The sequence below is a fragment of the Bos indicus genome, chromosome 20 (assembly GCF_029378745.1).
Source record: "Bos indicus isolate NIAB-ARS_2022 breed Sahiwal x Tharparkar chromosome 20, NIAB-ARS_B.indTharparkar_mat_pri_1.0, whole genome shotgun sequence".
NCBI lineage: Eukaryota > Metazoa > Chordata > Mammalia > Artiodactyla > Bovidae > Bos > Bos indicus.
In genome coordinates, this window is record NC_091779.1 from 16,858,504 (window position 1) to 16,880,559 (window position 22,056).

General features: G+C 38.3%; 1 protein-coding gene across 1 annotated transcript in view; it reads right to left on the minus strand.

Moving 5' to 3' along the window:
* The window catches only part of IPO11 (importin 11), a 203,414-nt gene that overhangs the window by 171,009 nt on the left and 10,349 nt on the right, over nucleotides 1–22,056 (minus strand). The window contains exons 2-3 of the mRNA XM_019982950.2: nucleotides 8,781–8,924; nucleotides 3,966–4,066 (exon numbers count right to left, since the gene is read on the minus strand). Of these exons, the coding sequence (XP_019838509.1) occupies nucleotides 3,966–4,066; nucleotides 8,781–8,918 (239 nt within the window). The 5' untranslated portion in view covers nucleotides 8,919–8,924. The remainder of the gene's footprint in view (nucleotides 1–3,965; nucleotides 4,067–8,780; nucleotides 8,925–22,056) is intronic.

Consider the following 22,056-nt stretch of genomic DNA (forward strand, 5'->3'; position numbering starts at 1 on the left):
AAACTATAACAAACCTAGAGAGCGTATTAAAAAGAAGAGACATTACTTTGCCAACAAAGGTCTGTATAGTCAAAGCTATGGTTTTCCCAGCAGATGTGTATGGATGTGCAAGTTGCACCACAAAGAAGGCTGAGCACCAAAGAATTGATGCTTTTCAATTATGGTGCTAGAAAAGGCTCTTGAGAGTCCCTTGGACTGTAAGGAGACCAAACCAGTCAATCCTAAAGGAAATCAACCCTGAATATTCATTGGAAGGACTGATGCTGATGCTGAAGCTCCAATACTTTGGTCACCTGATGCAAAAAGCCAACTCATTGAAAAAGACCCTGATGCTGAGAAAGACTGAAGGCAGAAGAGGGCGACAGAGGATGAGATGATTGGGTGCCATCACTGGCTCAATGGACATGAATGTTAGCAAATTCCAGGAAATAATGGAGGACAGAGGAGCCTGGTGTGCTGCAATCCATGGGGTCACAAATAGTCAGACATGACTTAGTGACTGAACAACAATAATACACAACAATACACCTGATCATCATAAATAACAGTAAAATTCAAACATATGCAACGAGACATGTAAAAGATTTTTCAAAGAAGCATTATCTTTGACAGTCAAAAACTACAAACAACCTTCATACCCATCAACAGCAGAATGGACAGATAATGGTAATATATTCCTAAAATGGGATGCTGTACTTCTACATAAAAGAGCAAATTACTGCCACTCGCAACTACATGGGCAAATCTCATAATTATAATACTGGATACAAGTCAGACACAGAAGAGAACATACTATGACTTTTACTTCCATTTGTATCAAGTTAGTTCAGTTCAGTTCAGTTCAGTCGCTCAATCATGTCTGACTCTTTGCGACCCCATGAATCGCAGCACGCCAGGCCTCCCTGTCCATCACCAACTCCAACAGGTAAAAACTAATCTAGGGTGAGAAATGGCAGATCTTTGAGGAGGGTGTAGAGGTGACTGTGAAGGGGCAGAAGGGAAGTTTCTGAGGTGCTAGTTCTACCCAGTTCTAAGTGGGAGTTACACAGGTGTGTACACTACAAACATTCAAAGTGTACCCTTCGTGTGTGCACTTTTTAAGCACATTTTTATTACACTTCAATAAAAGTGTTTTTAAGCTTAACAGTGACTTCCGTAAGATTAGTAAACAAATGAGAAAACAAAGAATAAAATAAACATGGGGGGAGATGTGGAACAGGTAAAGGGAGTTAAAAAGAAAAAGTAGAAACTTGCAGTTATAATGTAAAATAAGTCATGGGGATATGATGTACAACTTGGCAACTACAGTTAATAATACTGCACTGCGTATTTCAAAGTTGCTAAAAGAGTAAATCTTAAAATTCATCACAAGAAAAAAAAAAACTCTCTCTGTGTGGTGACTTCCTGATGGCTCAGCAGATAAAGACTCTGCCTGCAATGCAGGAGACACTGGAGACACAGGCTCCATTCCTGGGTCGGGAAGATCCCCTGGAGAAGGAAATGGCAACCCATGCCCGTACTTTTGCCTGGAAAACCCCATGGACAGAGGAGGCTTGTGAGCGATAGTCCAGAGTCTGACACAACTAACCCAAGAGCACAGCAGCACATGAATGGAGACAGAAGTAAACTACTTACGGTGGTGATCATTCCACAATACAGACACATTTTGAATCATTATGTAATATATTGGAAACTCATGTTATGTTATATGTCAACTGAACCTCAATTTAAAATAATACATATCCAGGCAAAAGGAGTCAAAGTCCAATGCAAGTCTATGCTTTTCCATTTAAAATTATCCCCCTAATCTTTTTATAATGCTGCTGAACTTTCCAATTTTAATAGCTTCCTTCTGTCAATCAAATCCCTGAAAACAATGCTTTTTTCTTAAAATGTTTTGATTCAAGCTTGAAATTCAGTTTACTTCTATGCCAAGAAGGCAGGTTCAACAGTTTTCATGGTTCTCATAATTTAAATTCAGAGTATAATATAACAATTAGTTACCAAAACAAGGGACCATGTAAAAAAAATATATACATCTGTTAAAGAAAACAAGCCCTTAACCTGAGAAATCTCATGACTTCAGCAATTTTCCAATAATAGTCAGCATACACCTTCAACTTTGTGCCTGTCTTCATTAGATGAATCCAGACTGTATTCCAACCAGAAACTGGATAGTATCTAATTAATTAGGATCCAGTAAAAGTTGCATTTTATGTAGTAATGATAAAGCTTAATCATTCTGTGAAAATACTATTAAGAATAGAAACTATAAGATGGCACTTTGATGAGAACACAAATTATTTTTTAAGAGTCTTAAGTTCAAACGAGTTCAATAACACATCTTTGCTCCTTTGTTTACATTTTTAACATCTTTACTGCCTAAGTACATGCATCTCCTTTCCAGTTTGGATCTCAATATTATCACTAACAGCTTGGGATTTAACTACCTAATTAAAATTTAAACTAATTCCAGTTTCTAATTCTTTACATGAAAGTACAATCTGAAATATATAATCATAATTTATTCTCCCATCTAAAGGATAGTCATTTATTCTTCATATAACTTGTAAAACAAAATTAATTTTAGGAGACACATAAAATTTAATTGGACATAGCAATAGAAACATGTCTTGCTGCATTGTTTCCTACAACTCAACAAAATATACTTTCTCATCACTAAACATCCCATTTCTCTCAAAATTATGAATTAATTTTAAAATAAGAAAAAGATTTAATATTATAGCATCCTAACTGTAGCCTTTAAAATTCTAGTTACTTCCAGTATGATCCAAGAGCATATTTTACAGCCCACTTTGAGGCACTCTATTTTTTTAAAAAGGGCCTATGAACATAAAAACTACAGAGCTGCAGTACCATCTACTGGAGAATAAAGACTATGTTACTTCTTTGGCAAAGTTTTCTATTTTTTTTAATTGGAGAATAATTGCTTTACAATATTGTAGTGGTCTCTGCTGTACATCAATGAGAATCAGTCATAATTTTATATATATATCCCCCTCCTCTTGGGGCTTCCCCAGGAGCTCAGCAGAGAAGAATCCATCTGCAATGCAGGAGATGCAGGTTCGATCCCTGGGTCAGGGAAGATCCCCTGGAGAAGAAAATAGCAACCCACGCCAATATTCTTGCCTGGAAAACCCCATGGAAAGAGGAGCCTTGCGGGCTACAGCCCAGTCACAAAGAGTCAGACATGACTCAGTGACTAAACAACAACAAACTCCCTCTTGAGCCTCTTTCCCCCAAACCAAAGTTTACTATTTTCTATCAAATTCCTGTCCTGTCTATACTGTCTTTCCATCAATCATAAAACATGCAATTAACTATTACAATAAATTTTTTCACTTAACCACCTACCGAGTAGTTACAACTGAAATTGATGATATTACAAATGTGTACTACTCAATTTCTACCACAGAGGCAATTATGCATAAAACTAGACAATTAACATCAGCTGATTCAGAGATGACCTGGAAGTTCCTTCTCAATGACATTTTCCAGAATTCTAGCCTTGTAATTTCTTAAAAAGAAAAGGGGGGGAGCGCATTTTTTCAAACATGCTTCAGCATTTATTTTGTGCCCATAAAATTAAAGATCCTTGAAAACAGAAGGCCAATGAGAAGTCCACATATCCTATGCCCAAAGGGGGGAAAACTCACAGAGAAAAGCAGTAAGACAATTAGTGATCTGTAATTAACCATGTAGAACACATTTCTTCTTCAGTCGTTAACACACCTTTTTTTCATTTGAATATCAAACAAATCACAAATGTGCATAGCTCAGGGAGCATATAAATCTCTGTATTGTTCCCATTTTAGTATATGTGCTACTGAAGAAAGCACAAATGAATTCTTTTATATACAGAGTGAAGATTAACGGATGACAGTCTTAGACCCCCTTGAATGTGAAAAGGACGAGCTTGAGAGGGGAAAAGAGATGGAACTTACTGAGGTGCTACACGTCTCCAGTAGCGATCAATTCCATTTTTAAAATACAACACAGCAAGCCACCGTACATTTATATCCAGAGTGTGGTTTGTGAAAATATTCTGTAAATAAAAAACAAAGCATCAGAATGAACATAAGTTAAATAAGTATAGTTATTTAAGTATACTTAAATAACTTAAAAAACCTAAGTGTATAGTTAATTTATAGTTTTAAGTTATATATTTTAAGTTAAATGTATAATTTATAGTTTTTAAATAACTTAAAAAACATAAGTAATAAGTTAAAAGTATAGTTAATATATCACAATAAAGTACACATAGATTTTTCAGACACAGAAATACAAATATTGTATAATATAGCTTATGTGTGTGAGCTCAGTCATATCCAACTCTTTGCAACTCCATGGACGATAGCCCACCAGGCTCCATGGAATTTTCCAGGCAAGAATGCTGGAGTGGGCTGCCATTTCCTTCCCCATGATACAGCTTTTATGTAGAATCTAACAGAAGGGTATAAATAAACTTATTTACAAAAGTGGAGTCACAGATGTAGAAAACAAACTTACGGTCACCAGGGGAAGGATAAATTGGGAGGTTGGGACTGACATATACACACGACTATACGTAAAATAGACAGGAAGAACCTGCCGTATAGCACAGCAGACTCTACCCAATAACTCTGTAATGGCCTATATGAGAAAAGACTATTAAAAAAAAAAAGAGTGGATATATGCATATGAGTAACATTCACTCTGCCTGGAAAATCCCATGGATGGAGGAGCCTGGTGGGCTGCAATCCATGGGGTCGCGAAGAGTCGGACACGACTGAGCGACTTCACTTTCACTTTTCCCTTTCATGCATTGGAGAAGGAAATGGCAACCCACTCCAGTGTTGTTGCCTGGAGAATCCCAGGGACGGGAGCCTGGTGGGCTGCCATCTATGGGGTCGCACAGAGTCGGACACGACTGAAGCGACTTAGCAGCAGCAGCAACATTCACTCTGCTGTACTGAAACCATCACACACTGAAATCAACGATGCTGCTGCTGTTTGTTGTTTAGTCATTAAGTCATCGTCGTTTCCTACTCCAGGGGATCTTCCCAACCCAGGGACAGAACCCTTGTCTCTCATATCTCCTGCACTGGCAGACAGATTCTTTACCACTGCGCCACCATCAACTATACTTCAATAAAATTAAAAAAAAAAAATTTAAGTATGGATAGATTTGTAATTAAATGTTTCACTTAAATTTTATCATTACACATATACTGTTATTTTCTAAGTATCTATAGCTCTACAATTCATGTAAGAGAGCATATTTGCTTAGGAGTATGTTAATTATGTAAGCTGAGTAATGGCTATGTACAGAGTCATTTCACTATTCTACTTTTAGGTATATTATAAATTTTTCCTAATAAAAAATTAAACTTGAAACAACAAATCTAATTATACAGTAAAATCTACCCACATGAAACTAAAATAAACACCTTTAGGACTTCCCTGGTGCTACAGTGGATAAGAATCTACTTGCCAATGCAGGAGAACTGGGCTTGCTCCCTTGTTCAGGAAGATACCGTATGCACATACCACAGAGGAACTAAGCGCATGCACCAAAACTACTGAAGCCCATATGCCCTAGAGCCCTCGAGCCTGCGTGCTGCGACTACTGAAATCCCACCTACATAGAGCAACAAGAAAAGCCACCACGATGAGAAGGCCCACAACTGGAGAGTAGCCCCCGCTCTCCACAACTAGAGAAAGCCTTCGGGCAGCAACAAAGACCCAACACAACCAAAAAATAATTTTTTTAATTATATAAGTAAAATAAACATAGCTAAATTTAGAAAGAAAAAGTAGACCCAACAGAATGAACTAAATAATTTCAAAGTATCCTCCTTATCAAAGCAATTATGCTTACAAACAAGTTAGATAACAAAATATTTTCAAGTATTATAAACGCAGAAGTGCTATGAATAATTTCAAATCAAAGTTAACCATTACTCAAAATATTTATTCACTGTGTTAATCCAAATACAGGCAATTCCTGCCTTGCACCGTCATGAGACAGTGTAAAAATGACTGTGCAAGCTAAACCATGCAACATGACCTTGAAATCAAAATTACAACTGGTATGTGACCTTTAAAATTTATTAAAACTGTTACCAAAAATTTATAATAGTTATAAAGGTGTATGAAATAAGAAGAGTAAAACTAATATTTACAGTATAATTTAAAATATCACAAACAGTGAGAATTAAAGTGTATTTCACTGCTTTCTAGGAAAACCCCTGTGGTCCAGTGCTTAGGACTCCACGCTTCCACTGCAGGGAGCATAGGTTTGACCCCTGGTTGGGGAATTAAGACCCTGCATGCATAATAATAAAATTTTTAGTGTTTCTATAATAGTGGGTAGATGGGACAAATAGGAATTGTAGGAATATGTTAACTAAAACTGTACTACAATTCAGACCTAAAACAACTCAAATCCCTAGAACTGACCTCTTAAACACAACTTTATGTGGGAAAACCTCGAAGTCAAAAGTAATAATGTGGAAGTATGTCTTTCAGTATATTAAAAAAATTTTATATGTTAAGTACTAAAAATAGGTATGATACTATAATCCTATTTTTAAAAAATCAGGTGCATACCAAAAAAAGTTACAGAGACAGTTGGGTAATGTCTATTTATTTCTTAAGACCTGTGACAACTGAGGCAGAGTCCCTCTTTGGGTGTCCTTGCAAAAGAAAGCATAGGTTCTCTCACCACATTAATTGTAAGACTAATTAATTAATTGCATTAGGTCTTACCCTTTACATGCCTACCTTCCACACTAGACTGAGTTGTGTATTATGAGTGGAGTCCAGCACAGAGCCTGACAAAGCAGAAACTTCATAAACATCTATTGAGCAAATGAGTGAATGAATGAAAGTAACGTGGGAATACTGTGGAAGCTGGTAGATCTCAACCTAACTCCGCTATACCAAGCAACCAAGAAAAGTCAAGCTGCAGGTGTCAATACAAGTAAATATATATTACATAAATATATTGAATAACCAGGTTGGAATGCACACCTGAGATCAGGTACACAAATTTAGGAATCTCCAGACTAATCTGGATGGCAAAGGCTCAAACAGAACCAATGTACCAAAACAGTGAGAACAGGGAAAAAGAAAGAAATAACTTACATTCAGCAGTTTCAAAATCTGTTATTATCTATACTGCATCCAAAAGAAACTTTACTATCCCTCTAAGAAGAAAAGTAAACCTAATAAAAATAAAACAAACAGGTCTAGGCACTTAATATTTATAATTCATACATTACACAGAAAGTATCAAGCAAGTCTACTGGTTCTCCCAAAGTCAAGCAGTAACTAAAATAAGAAATTCCAGAAGTCTTTTATATTTTGGTCTGAAAAAACACAAAGCTAATTACAAAGCATGCTCATTTAAATAAACATATGAAGGGTAAAGATACAAGATTTTCTAAAGATTTACATACTATGCCCCAAATTTACAAACACAATGCTGGGATGATCTATGAGAAGAAGACACTTTCTTCGGTCTCGTTAGAAATTACTCTGTTTTTTATCTCTGTGTTACTGTGCCAAAGAGACAATTTTCTAATGTTATATTCAGAATATCCAGTATGACTTCAGATACTTAATTTCCTTTCCAGGCATGACTAGTATATCTTCTCAAATGTAACAACTCAAAACTTTTCAGTCATGAAGTCAAAACATGTATGTAATGCCACGGTTTTCTATTTTACAAGATACAGCAAACTGTTCTGCTCTGAATTTTTGACCCAGTCACAAATACTGAATCAGTTTTTGATTCAATTCGTAGCCTCCTTGCCATGGTCAGAAACCAAATCTTGAACACCAATCAGAATTCTCAAATTTTCAGAAGAAAAAGAATAAGAGAGGCCTTCAATACAAAAAGACATCTTTTTATTCTGGTAATGAGAAAACAATTTTGATTAATTATCCAAAAGCTTTAAACTCCCAGAAAGATCTAAAGCACTGTTAATTATTATACTATTTCCCATAATATCCAGGGGAAAAAATCAGATATGTTAAGAAAATAATTTTTAGATGGGGGAAAAGAAAATGTTTTAAAGTGAGCATGGTAGACCCGACTCATGCAACAGTGGGGAGACCTCTGATGAAGAATTCTGACAATGTAAATTAACTGGGGCAAGGATAAGGACGAAGACAAACATCAAAGTGTACCACGTATAGTCTTCATTCAAGTCAGCATTAACGCATTAAAACAGATTATCAGCACAGTGCTGCCTGCTGAGCAGATTCTACCAGTAAGTCCCCTACATACAGACCGGTTCTGTTCTGAGAGAGCGTTCTTAAGTTCAATTTGTTCCTGAGTTCAACAAAGTTAGCCAAGGTACCCAACTAACAGAATCAGCTATATAGCACTGTACTATAAGAGGTTTATAATACTTCTCACACAAGTATGTATGTAATTTTTTTAAATCTTACAGTCCAGTCCCTTGAAAAGCACAGTAGTAAGTACAACAGGTGACATCCAGACGGGGCTGGCACATGTTCACATTGTTGAAAGTTCGCAACTTGAGGCTCATATGTAGGAGACTTACTGTACCCTGAGGGGTTATTTATCAACCATCAACAAACATTTCTTAAACATCCTCAAGAGCCACGCCCTGAATTAACTTGTGGCAAGAGATACAGCAGCCAAACATCTGGATCAGTTTCACTAAAGTAAATTTAATTTAGAACAATTAAAATAATAGTACCTCATTCTATCAAAAATAATAGTAAACTCTTTTAGAACAACTCACCAGCAACACTGAGTAGAAGCCTGGCTGCGTCTCCCACTGTTTCAGCTGCTCTTCAGCAGGTTTTAACACGGCAGTATCCTGACTGGTGGCCTGTGTTAGGACCTGAAGAACAACAGTACTGGCGCTGTTGAGATCCATGGAAACCTGGAAATGACACGGACATACCTGAGTGTACTTGATACATAAAAATTAACAGTAACAAACACAGAGAAAAGGCCTCGATGTTCTGAATTGCTCCCATACTTCAATCATTTACCTACTCTTTCAAGATTCTGCTTGATTTCTCTTTCATGTACCACCCATACTCTTACTTAAAAACCCCATAAGTCAAATTGCCTTTGCTTAAACCAATTTACTTCTAAAAGAAAATGCCATTTTATTATCCCATAAATACAAGGCAGTAAGTTGGAGGGGGGAGGGGCAATGACAAACAAACATCAAAGTTACTAAATTCTGGTTAAATAACACTGCCTGCTCAAGACTCTAATTATTTTGTTTCTTTTTCAAGATAAGCATTATAAAATCTATAAAAGTATTAACCATTTTATCCTTAAGACCAGAAGGTAGAAATCATACAAAAATGCGAAGGACCTAGGACTCTGAAAAATAATTTTGAAAAAGAAAATTACAAACGCTAAGTAAAACCAAAAAAGCAAAGTTTTTAAAAAGCTAGCATGAAATATGATATGATTTGAACAAGTTATATGGTGTAAGAAAGAAAAATCCACTTGGCCTTGATGCTTGTTTCATACTTTTTTGAATTGCTCAGATTTAGAGATATTGAATGTTAATCTTCACTCAAAATTCTTTGGCAAATTATATTGCATAAGCATAAACTGTAAGTCACAAAGTAATTTATTGATTTCAATGTTTAAAATTGATGAACAAAATACAGAAAAATTAATTATAAAAAAAAGAAGACCAGAAGGAAGAGAACTGCAAAAAGAATGCTTTGACTGATTGCTAAGTACCTCATGTTATCATCTTAGGTGCCTCCAATGATATGTATCTGAAACTTTTTTTTTAATATAAAAGACAAACGCATACCCAAGAAATATTGTGTTGGAGGAGGGGAGGGGGGCAAGAGAACTTAAACCAACAAACAAAATATAAACCTTAAGTTAAAAAGGATCTTAAAGGTTGGATCACCTAATCCTTCAATAAAATTTTTTATAGAAGTTTAGTTAATGTACAATGTTGTGGTAGTTTTAAGTACACACCAGAGTGATTTTGTTATTATAGTGTCTGAAACCATCCTAAAAACACATAAGGAATTTATTGAATTCTCTAGGATTCTGTTTCTAATCATCCCCAAAATTGTGTACGATTGTTTGTTAGGAAAGTATATGTAGTTGTTCACAATACACATATACAAGGTATGCAAAACTAAACTGAAAACTAGGACTTCCCTGGTGGTCCAGTGGTTAAGACTTTGCGACAGACTCTGTGCTTCCACTATAGGAAACTCGGGTCTGACCCCTGGTTGGGTAACCAAGACCCCAGATGCTACAGAGCATGGCCAAAAAACCTTTTTAAAAACTTTTTTTTTTAAAAACTGAAAACTAAAAGTTGACAGAAAATAGTTCTTGGTACAGAGGTGACTGGGAATTAGTTTTGTGATACCAACTGCCTAAAACTGAAGAATGTTCCAGATAGTAAAAGTCTAAGTCATTAACCCATAATCAAAAGCAAATTACTTCCTTTGTTAAGAGTTGTAATTAAATTGCAATGACTCAAGAAAAGGGAAGGTCCCAAAAATTGATTCTAAAAGAAATCTGACCCAAAGTATTATAACTTTTAAGGAAATTAATCATTTTGAAGCCTTTGTGAATTAAGAAGGGCCAGGGTATAATAACTGGAATCAGACAAATATTACCAATTAGCAATGGAGTTGGACTAAGGTTATAAATTAGTAGTCTGTTCTTGTCTCTATCTTAGAACTGACTAGGGGGGTAAACATATATTACCTCCATCACTAATAAGGAGTTTTGTGTTTTTTTTTAACTTTCTTGGTGATTCAGTTATTTTATATATATATATATATATATATAAGTCGTATATACTTTTTCAGATTCTTTTCCATCATAGGAGCTTCTTGAATAAGTTTCTGTGTTTCATTATCACTTGAAAATAAGTAAATGGATTTTCACTCGATTTACAGGGTTTCTTGGTAATGTATGATTTCAAAAATAGGCTGTAAAAGAGAGACTCACTTTATGGAGGCCCCAGAAGATACTTTAAAGAGATAGGCAGGACCTCCCTGGCAGTACAGTGGATAAGAATCCACCTGCCAATGCAGGGGACATGGGTTCGATCCCTAGTCCGGGAAGACTCCACATGCTGCTGAACAACTGCTGAGCCTGTGCTTTGGAGCCCGTGCACCACAACTACTGAGTCCTCATGTCATGACTGAGCCCCTATGCTGCCCGCGCGCGGCAGCTACTGAAGCCCGAGCACCGAGAGCCCGTTCTTCATGAGAGAATCCACCACAATGAGAAGTCTGGGGAATCACATCTAGAGAAAGCCCACGCAAAGCAGTGAAGATTCTGTGCAGCCAAAAATAAATTATTTAATTAGTTAAAATGTTAAAAAAAAATAAAATAAAGATGACGGCAATATACCTTTCTGCTTAGTTGAAATACAATGCAAGTCACAAAAGCAAGCCACGTATGTAATTTTTACCTTTTCCAGTAGACACATTAAGAAACAGAAACACATGAAATTAGTTATATTATATAATATTTAACTCAATATATCCAAAATGTTATCCTTTCAATATTTTGAAAATACTAATAATGTGATATTTTACCTCTTTTATACTAAATCTTCAAAATCCTGTGTATATTTTATACTTAAGGTACATCTCATTTCAAACTAACCCAATTTCAAGTACTCAACAGCCACATGTGGCTAGTGGCTACCATATTAACACAACTCTAGAAAAACCCACTCAAAGTGGCACCAATCAAGGACTGGCAACACCAGCATCATCTCACAGAAACACAAATTCTCAATCTTCTCTCCAAACCTAGCAAATGGAAACAGGGGCTGACAGCAGGAGGCGCTGGGGCAAAGGGCTGTGCTTTAATAAGTCCTCTAGGTAAATCCTAATAATTGTCAAAGTTTGAAAAGCACTTTTAGAACATCTAAAACTGAGGTACATCTGAAAGCCCAGCTCTACTGCTAGTGCTGTGGATGACGAAACATACAGGGGCTTCCATTATACATCCCTGAAAAAGAAGGCAGACCAGCACTGATTTGCAGTTCTCACAAGGGAACTGTCTGAAGTATGAAGAGCAGGAATTCACTGATTCTCCCCCAAGCAAAATAGAATAATAATAAAGGTTTTTTTAAAAAAGCCAGTATCTGAGCATATATTACATGTCAAGTACTGCAGTAAGTGCTTTACTTATTTATTCCTAATAATTATTCTATGTGGTAGATACTATTATCACCATATGTTAGGTAGGAAACTAAAGGCTCAGAGACCTTAGCTTGCCACGGTCACAGTCTACTAAGTGGCAGTCCCTGGACTTGAAGACCAAAGCCACTACTCTTAATCAGTATCTCATGAGTGACAGGACAGACACCTAAGCCATCTGTGGTCCACGGGCCCAACAAGACACACGATAGTGGGTAGATACTGGATGAATTAACAACAGTGACCAATTCTGAACAATAAAGGACTTCACACTGAACCACACAGAAGCTAATTAACTGATTTATTTAACGAAATTACTGAAAGCCTTTTGTGTACCAGGCACTGTTCCAGGTGCTGAGAAAACAGCCGTGAACAACACGGTGTCCCTGACTTCACGCAGTTTACATTCTAGTGGAAGAAGACAGCGTTAGGAGGAGATAGGAGGTAGTGGGTAAAGAAAATAAGGTAATGTTAAAGATGGACTCTGGCTGTGCTACTTTAGACTGAGTATTCTGAGAAGTCTTCTCTAGTGACATTTACAGGAGACGTGAGAATGACAAGAGAGACCCAGCCAGGCAAAAATCTGAAAGCAGAGATCTGGATACGGAAAACAACTGAAAACAAGGTTTTAATATTATAAACAAACCTAAGAAAGCCAGTATAATTGACATTTAATGAGAAGAGGGGAAAGTAGTACTAGATAAGGTTGGAGAAATGGGCAGGAAGATCATGTGAAGACTTTGTAGGGGAAAAACTAAAGTGTCTGGACTTTAGTACATGTGCGAAAAAAAAGCCCCAGGAAGACAGGAAGAACATGTGAATGTAATAATAGAGAAAGGCTCCACCAGAACTCATCCCTACTTCAACCCTAAAAAGAAAGAAAAATGCCATGTCTCTGTTTTGGGCTACTACTATAAAAATAAAATCATTGACCACTGCCAACCCCCAGAGCAATTTACACCTAGAAGAAAGATTATGCAGAGCACTCATACACACACACACATATGCACATCTTCACACTTTACACTTCTCTGGACCTACGTGACAAAGCAATCCTTAAGTCTATATACTCTAATCTTTATGCCCCACTTACCCTCACCATTTGGGCTTCCCTGGTGGATCAGTGGTAAAAGGAATCCACCTGCCAATGCAGGAGACACAGGTTCTATCCCTGGGTTGGGAAGATCCCCTGGAGAAGGAAACAGCTACCCACTCTAGTATTCTTGCCTGGAAAATCCTGTGGACAGAGAAGCCTGGTAGGCTACAGTCCATGGAGTCGCAAAAGAGTTGGACACTCCTCAGGAACTCTACAACAGCAAACTTCATGATTCATCTGGTCCAATGTAAACGACAGAATCCCTACCTCCCCCCAGCACCCTGCTCCATCAGGGTCCTCCCCAGAAGTATATGCCCTGTCCTCGCCTCCTCTCACTTTTGATCCTTGCTTCCAAGAGGCCCATTTCAGTCTGAGAGGGAGAGCTTAGTTTACATATATTTGGAGAACCAATGCCATGCCAAGTACTAAAATAGTTGTTAAGAATTGAAAACGGTCTTTTCCCCAAAATATGGAGAATGATGAGGTGGGAGAAAGAGAGAATTATTAAAACAAACTATGAAAAACACGTTTCTAGAATACCAGTTGGAATCCAGAGTACATTTCCCCCACAAAAACAATATTATGAGTGGTTTATCTAATGGGTAAAAAGGTTTTTTGGTGTGAGAAACAAATCATCATTTGTAACTTCTACTGGAAATATTTCCAAGAACTAATGAACTTACAAGGGAAGCTTTAGGCAGCAGTCAGTTCCTGAATTGCAGATGAAGTGTATCCTCAAAAATTAACAATTCAGCAATGACAGTCCCATCATAATGGATTATTTAAAATGCCACATTACTAAAGCGTATTAAATTTTTTAAAGATCCCATACCAAACCAATAAAAAGCAAATGTGGCATATGTATTAGTATCACTGTTTCATAGAGGAAGAATTTACAGCTATCAAGAGAGTTGCCCAGGATCACTGCAGAAAACTAGTACATGGCAGAGCGAGGCCTGATATCAAGGTTCTGGAAACTCAGCTCTTCCTGCTGAATCATAAAACAGCCTCACCACACCATCCTGCTCCCGAACACCTAGAAACACACCACACACTGCCATAACAGGTTCCTGGAGAAAAGGATTCCTGAATCCATAAGAAATCTGAAAGTGTTAGGGGAAGCACACTGACTGAAACTGCCCACCCTGGGCCACGCACCACAGTAATTATTTGCATGAGTTGTTTTAGGACAGGAGGGCCTGGTGAGGAACAGGGAACTAATAAGCCTCCACCAACCAGAGAGTTCAGGAAAGGTCAAAAGGAGACACCACCTGTCCGACCACCTCCCGGAATCCTTCTCTCCGGCATTCACCCTGGCTGAACAAGGCCTGCACCATCAGGAAGGGCTCTGAGTCAGAATGATTGGCTAAGGACAACCCGGAAACTAATCCCATCACCATAAAACCTGCAAGCCAGGTGGCAGCACAGTTCTCCTGGGTTCCCTTACCCTACTGCTCTCCGCCCGGGCGCCCTTTCCCAATAAAATCTCTTGATTTGTCAGCACATGTGTCTCCTCGGACAAGTCAGCACATGTGTCTCCTCGGACAACTCATTTCCAAGTGTTAGACAAGAGCCCAGTTTTGGGCTCTGGAAGGGATCCCCCTTCCTGCAACAAAAGGACTACATTTTCTATGTGTTAAGTATTTATGCGGAACTCAGTTGTGGAGTTCTCTTGAAAGGACAACGATGGCAAAAAAGAACAGAGAAATGTACTGAGTCATTTAACTGTAACAGTGTGGAAGTAAACTTCATTTAGGATAAAAGGCAGATGACTACTGACTACTAGAGTCAGTTTCAAGGATAGCACACCTGGAAACTAACCTCCAGCATCTCTCTTTTGGAATTAGCATGCAGAAATATAATAGCGCTGCTACTGTTATCTGCACATGGCAGTTGAGTCAGACATAAAACTAGTCTCCAAAAAAACTGGAGACCTGAGACTGACAAAGCAAGAGAGGGAAGAAGAAAAGGAGAAGGCGTAAGGAATGAGAAAAGAAGGGAGGTGGGGCAGAGGGCAGGAGGAGAGCCAGAGACAGACACAGACTAACTGATAAGACTAGCCAGCGGGACACTTCCCAAAGGACGCGCGACACTTCCCAAAGGACCCAACAGGATCTTCACGGCATGACAGGATCATCAAAAGGGAGGCCTGAAGGCCAGAGAAGCTAGTCTCTCACAGTGCAGGTGCTGCTACAGGTCTGTGTGTGGTGAGAGAAACCCCACACCTATGTTAAAACCAGGTATCCTTTGCCTTTCAGTGTTCCTATTAATTATCAAGACCCTGGGGACAACGAAGCAAACAGATTAAATTTGCCTAGGTTTTCTAATTAATCATGCATACACTGAGGTTGTTTTGATTTTCATTATTTTGAATAGTTTCAAAATAATAACAGGAAACACTCCTTATGAGCATTTTATACGCTCTTAACTATACTACTGAAGAGAATTATTCAAAATCTAAATGCATACTCCTTTTTTCCCCTAATAACAATACAAAGAAAGGAGAAGGTGAAAATTAAAAGGGCAAGTTGCCCTTCTCACTATTTCACAAGTCGGTCAGTTCAATTTATTCATTACTGGAACTACAATACTCTTCGATGCTATTAAAGTCTAAATAATCTAGCGATATGTGACCAAGAGCCTAAAACACTCAGACCTTGTAAGTGGGCTTTCTAAGCTTGATTCTGTAAGATATCTTCCCAATTCTGGAAAAATCCAAAGTCCAAAGATAACACAGATGTGCCTGCAGTTGAAAACAAACTAATTTTCATTAAAAGAAAGAAATAAAGAAAACCCAATACCTCTGCCTGTCACCAAAAAACAGACTTCTCAGGCCTGCATCAACTTTAATTCCAGTCATGACAATTTTTTAGTCTACTACATTACCTGTGTTTATCCTTAGTTTTAGGACATTCCACACAAACAATAACGCCACCCTACTATTAAAAATTAAAGCCGTAAGTAAACTGAGAAAAAGAAGGCATAAGGTTATAAGAGAAGTTGAAGGAAAAAGAATTTCAAAATCAAAAAAGGTTCCCTCAGTGATATAATTTATTCAGGCATAGATGAATATGGATGCTAAAACCATTAAGTGAAAGAAGAGCTGTTGGGGAACAGGATATTCCCAGTGTGTCTAAGTATCACCCCACAGATTACTTGCTAAATGCAATGAAGAAATAAACCTTTAAAATGAAGGGAACTGTCAGTCACCAGGTCAACCAAGAAAGCAAATTTACTACAGTATCACCAACAGCTACACAACTTGAGCTAAGTGCCTTCTGAGGTGATACAAAAAGAAGTATACAACCTCATCTCTGAAATACCAAAAATGATCAGCAACAATCGAATCAGTACTCTAGCTTCCATGTCCAGTTTAAAAGAAAGAAAGGAGGACTTCCCTGGTGGTCCAAGTGGTTAAGAATCTGCCTGCCAAAGCAGGGGACATGGGTTCGATCCCTTGTCCAGGAAGATCCCACAAGCTGCAGGGCAACTAAGCCTGTGCACCGCGATTACTGAGCCCGCGTGCTTCAACTGCTGAAGCCTGTGCGCCTAAGCTGGTGCTCCGTAAGAGAAGCCAGCACCGCACTGAGAAGCCTGTGCGCTGCAATCAAGTGTAGCCCCCACCTGCTACAACTAGAGAGAGCCCATGTCTATGAAGACCCAGCACAGCCAAAAATAAATAAATAAATATATATATATATATATTTTTTTTTTTTTTTAAAGAAAGAAAAGAGAATACTTCAGGAACGATGGCATGAAGAGCTCCATCAATCCTCTCCTCAGTATAACTGTAACTGATAAAAGTTACAAAAAGGAACCATTTTCAGTCTCTGGAAAGTATGTTTAAGGACACACAGCAAACGCAGAAACGCTTACACAAGAAATACTGCTAAATTTTGGTAAAAATAGCAAGAATCTGTGGCATTTGAGCCACAAGCTCACTGCTGCTCCCCAGAATGACAGAGGCTATCCTCCAGGCAGAATGAGCCAAAACAGGAGGCTGCAGTTTCTCCCCACAAGGGGCAGGCAGCCAGCATTTCTCATCTGCCCCAGCTACACACTGCAGCTGTGTTCCAGACAAGCACAGCCAAAAGGTCTGGGTACTCTTCTGCCAGCCTGGCAGCACTCACAGGTCAGAAGCTCTACCCCAGGACTATCAGGCCAAGCACAGTGGGCCTCAATCATGCCCACCCCAGGATGCTCAACCACAAACAGTAACAGCTGGAGATTTCCATACTCCACTTTTTAAAAATGAACGGAACATCTAGAAAGAAGATCAACAAGGAAATATGTTTTGAACAACAGGATACACAAACCAGACCTGACAAACATTCCACTCGACAACAGCAGAATGCGAGCAACCGTTCATCTCAGGCACACATCAAGCATTCTCCAGGACAGACCTTAACGCTAGACCGAAAACTTAGTCTCGACACATTTAAAAGAACTGAATCATACAAATAAGTTATCAGATTGGAATCAGAAACAAAAATACGGAAATAACATTCACACTTCCAGATTTCAAAGCTTACAATGCAGCTACAGTAATCAAGACAGTGTTGGTGCTGGCAAGAGGCCAGATATACACATTAATGAAACAGATTTTAAAGTCCAGATAGACCCTTACATCTAAAGGCAAGTGATTTTCAACAAGGGCACCAAGACAACTGGATAGAAAAAGAATAGTCTTTTCAACAAACAGTGAGGGAACCACTGAATATCAACATACAAAGAATAGCTGGACCTCTTCCTTATACCATAAACAAAAATTAACTCCAAATGAATCACAGAGCTAAGCATGAAGAGTTAACTCTATAAAACTCTTAGAAGGTCTAGCAGTAAATCTTCATGACTTTGGACCAGGTAAAGCATTCTCAAATATGATACCAAAGCACATGCAATTAAACCAAGAACAATTATAGTCATCAAAATTTAAAACTTTATCAAACAATACCATCAAGAAAGTAAAGACAATTCACAGAATGGGAAAAAATATTTGCAAATTGACTAAACTAAAGCATTTGACTGTGTGGATCACAACAAACAGGAAAATTCTTAAAAAGATGGGAATACCAGACCACCTTACCTGCCTTCTGAGAAATCTGTATGCAGGTCAAGAAGCAACAATTAGAACCAGACAAAGAACAATGCACTGGCTCAAAATTGGGAAAGGAGTACATCAAGGCTGTATATTGTCACCCTGCTTATTTAATTTACATGCAGAGTGCATCATGCCAGGTTGAATGAATCACAAGCTGGAATTAAGATTGCCAGAAGTATCTACAACCTCAGACATGAAGATGATACCACCCTAATGGCAGAAAGCAAAGAGGAACTAAGAGCCTCTTGATGAAGGTAAAAGAGGAGAGTGAAAAAGCTGGATTTAAAACTCAACATTCAAAAAACTAAGTTCATGGCATCCAGTTCTATCAATTCATGGCAAATGAGTTCGGTTCAGATGCTCAGTCGTGTCCAACTCTTTGCAACCCCATGGACTGCAGCACGCCAGGCTTCCCTGTCCATCACCAACTCACAGAGCTTGCTCAAACTCATGTCCATCGAGTTGGTGATGCCATCCAACCATCTCATCCTCTGTTGTCCCCTTCTCCTCCTGCCTTCAATCTTTCCCAGCATCAAGGTCTTTTCAAATGAGTCAGTTCTTCGTATCAGGTGACCAAAGTACTGGAGTTTCAGCTTTAACATCAGTCCTTCCAATGAATATTCAGGACTGATTTCCTTTAGGATTGACTGGTTTGATCTCCTTGATGTCCAAGGAACTCTTAAGAGTCTTCTCCAACACCACAGTTCAAAAGCATCAACTCTTCCGTGCTCAGCTTTCTTTATGGCCCAAGTTCCAGTCTTTGGCTACTTGACACGAGGAGCTGATTCACTGCAAAAGACCCTGATGCTGGAAAGACTGAAGGCAGGAGAAGGGGTAGAGAGAGGATGAGATGGTTGGATGGCATCACCGACTCAATATACATGAATTTGTGCAGACTCCAGGAGATGGTGAAGGACAGGGGAGCCTGGTGTGCTGCAGTGGGGTCTCAAAGAGTTGGACACAATGTAGCAACTGAACAACAACAATATCTGATATGTGACTTATATGCAAAATATATAAAGAATTTTTACAATTCAAAAAAGATATCTAATTAAAAGGCAAAAGATGAGGGGAGGTTTCTCAACCTTATAAACACTATCTACAGAAAACCCACAGACAACACCATACTTAATGGTGAGAAACAAAGCTTTCCCACTAACATCAGGCACAAAGGAAGGCCATTCCCTCTTACCACTCCTTTTCAACACGGACCTGGAAGTCCTTCATAATACAATAAAGGTAAGAAAAGAAAAGGTATATAGATCAGAAAGGAAGATCAAATCTGGTCTGTCTGAAGATGACATGATCATCTATGTAGAAATCTGGAAGAATCAACCAAAATCTCCTGGAACTAATGGGCAATTTATAGCAATGTTGTGGGATACAAGGTGAATATACAAAAGTCAAATGCTTTCCTGTATACCAACAATGAACAAGTGGAAGTGAAAATTAAAAACACAGTATCATTTACATTAGCACCCCCCAAAACTAAATATTTAGATATAAACTGAACAAAATATATACATGATCTCTATGAGGAAAACAACAAAATACCAATGAACAAACTCAAAGAACAACTAAATAAATAGATATTCCATGTTCATGGATAGGAAGACTCAACACTGTCAACATGTTACTTCTTCTCAACCTGATTTTTGGATTTTGATTGGAACCAAAACTCAAAATTTTCTTACAGATACAAACAATCTGATTCTAATCTTTACACAGAGAAACAAAAGACCTGGAGTAGCCACTACAATACTGAAGAACAAACCAGGAGACTAACATTATCCACTTCAAGACTTACTGTAAAGCTACAGGAATCAAGAGAGTGATTCCGGTGAAAGAGTAGACAAACAGATCAATGAAACAGATTGGAAAGCCCGGAAATAGACACCCATAAATTCAATCTTTGACAAAGGAGCAAGGGCCAAACAATGGAGGAAAGACAGTCTCTTCAATAAATGGTACAGGATCAACTGAACCTCCATATGCAAAACAAAACAAATCTAAACATAGGCTTTACATCTTTCACAAAAATTAACTCAAAATGGATTACAGACCTACATTTAAATATAAAATTCTAGAAAATAACCTAGGAGAAAACCTAGATGACCTTGGGTGTGGTGGTTTGTTTTTAGACACAATACCAAAGACCCAATCCATAAAAGAAATAATTGATCAGCTGGACTTCACTAAAATTAGAAACTTCTGTTCTGCAAAAGATAGTATCAAGAATGAGAAGACAAACCACAGACAGGGATAAAATATGTACAAAAGACATATCTGATAATGAATTGTTATCCAAAATATAAAAAGAACTCTCAAGACTACCTGGCACTCCATGGGGTCACAAAGAGTTGGACACGACAGAGTGACTGAACTGAACAGGACTAGCTGGCAGTCCAGTGGATAAGGCTCCGTGCTTCCACTGCAGGGGACTCAGGTTCAATCCCTGGTCAGGGAACTAAGATCCTGCTTGCTGTGCAGCATGGCCAAAAAAAAAAGAAGAAGAAAAGGCAAAATGCATGCTGCAGTCCCTGGGGTCACAAAGAGTCGGACGTGACTGAGCGACTGAACTGAAGACTCAACAACAAAAAAATCAGTCTGATTAAAAAACGGGCCAAAGACCTTAACAAACACCTTACCAAAGAAGATATACAGATGTGAAAATAATCAAGAAGGTGCTCCACGTCATATGCTATTGGGGAAACACAAATTAAAATGTCAATGAGATACACTACACCTATTAGAATGGCCAAATGGTAGGCAGCAAGAACGTGGAGCAACAGGAACTCTCACACATCGCTGTCGGAAGTACAAAATTGTATAACCGCTTTAGACGACTGTTTGGTGGTTTCTTAAACATACTCTTACTATACAATCCAGCCATTGCATCACATGGTATTTACCCAAAGCAGCTGAGAACCTTTGTATCTACACAAAACCCTACACATACAGGTTTATAGCAGCTTTATTCCTAACTGCCAAAACTTGGAAGTAATCGAGATATTCTTCAGCAGGTGGATGGATAAATAAACTGTGGTGCATCAAGACAATGGAATATTATTCAATGCTACAAAGACAGGATCTACCAAGCCACAAATAAAAAAGGATTGAGAAACATGTGGAGTGACTTCAGTTTGAGGTGATGAAATGTTCTAAAATTGTTGGTAGTGATGACCGCACATGTCTGTGAATATACTAAAAATCACTGAATTGTATGCTTGCAGTGAGTGAATTGTATGGTCTGTGCATTATATCTTAATTAAGCTGTTATTTTCTTTTAAGTGCTCTAACTATGTAAATGCCGAAGTTAGCACAAGACCAAGAAAAGTAACTGAAGAAATGAAAAACATGTGGCTGAAGTATTAATAAGTAATGTTAATAAGAGCAAGAAAGAGTAATAGTTTAAGAAATTAAAGCAAGATTAAAGGACATAAGACTTCTGCAATAATATGGAAGGTTCCAGAGATGCTCAGTTCCGTTCAGTCGCTCAGTCGTGTCCGACTCTTTGCGACCCCATGAATCGCAGCACGCCAGGCCTCCCTGTCCAGCACCAACTCCCGAAGTTCACTCAGACTCACATCCATCGAGTCGGTGATGCCATCCAGCCATCTCATCCTCTGACGTCCCCTTCTCCTCCTGCCCCCAATCC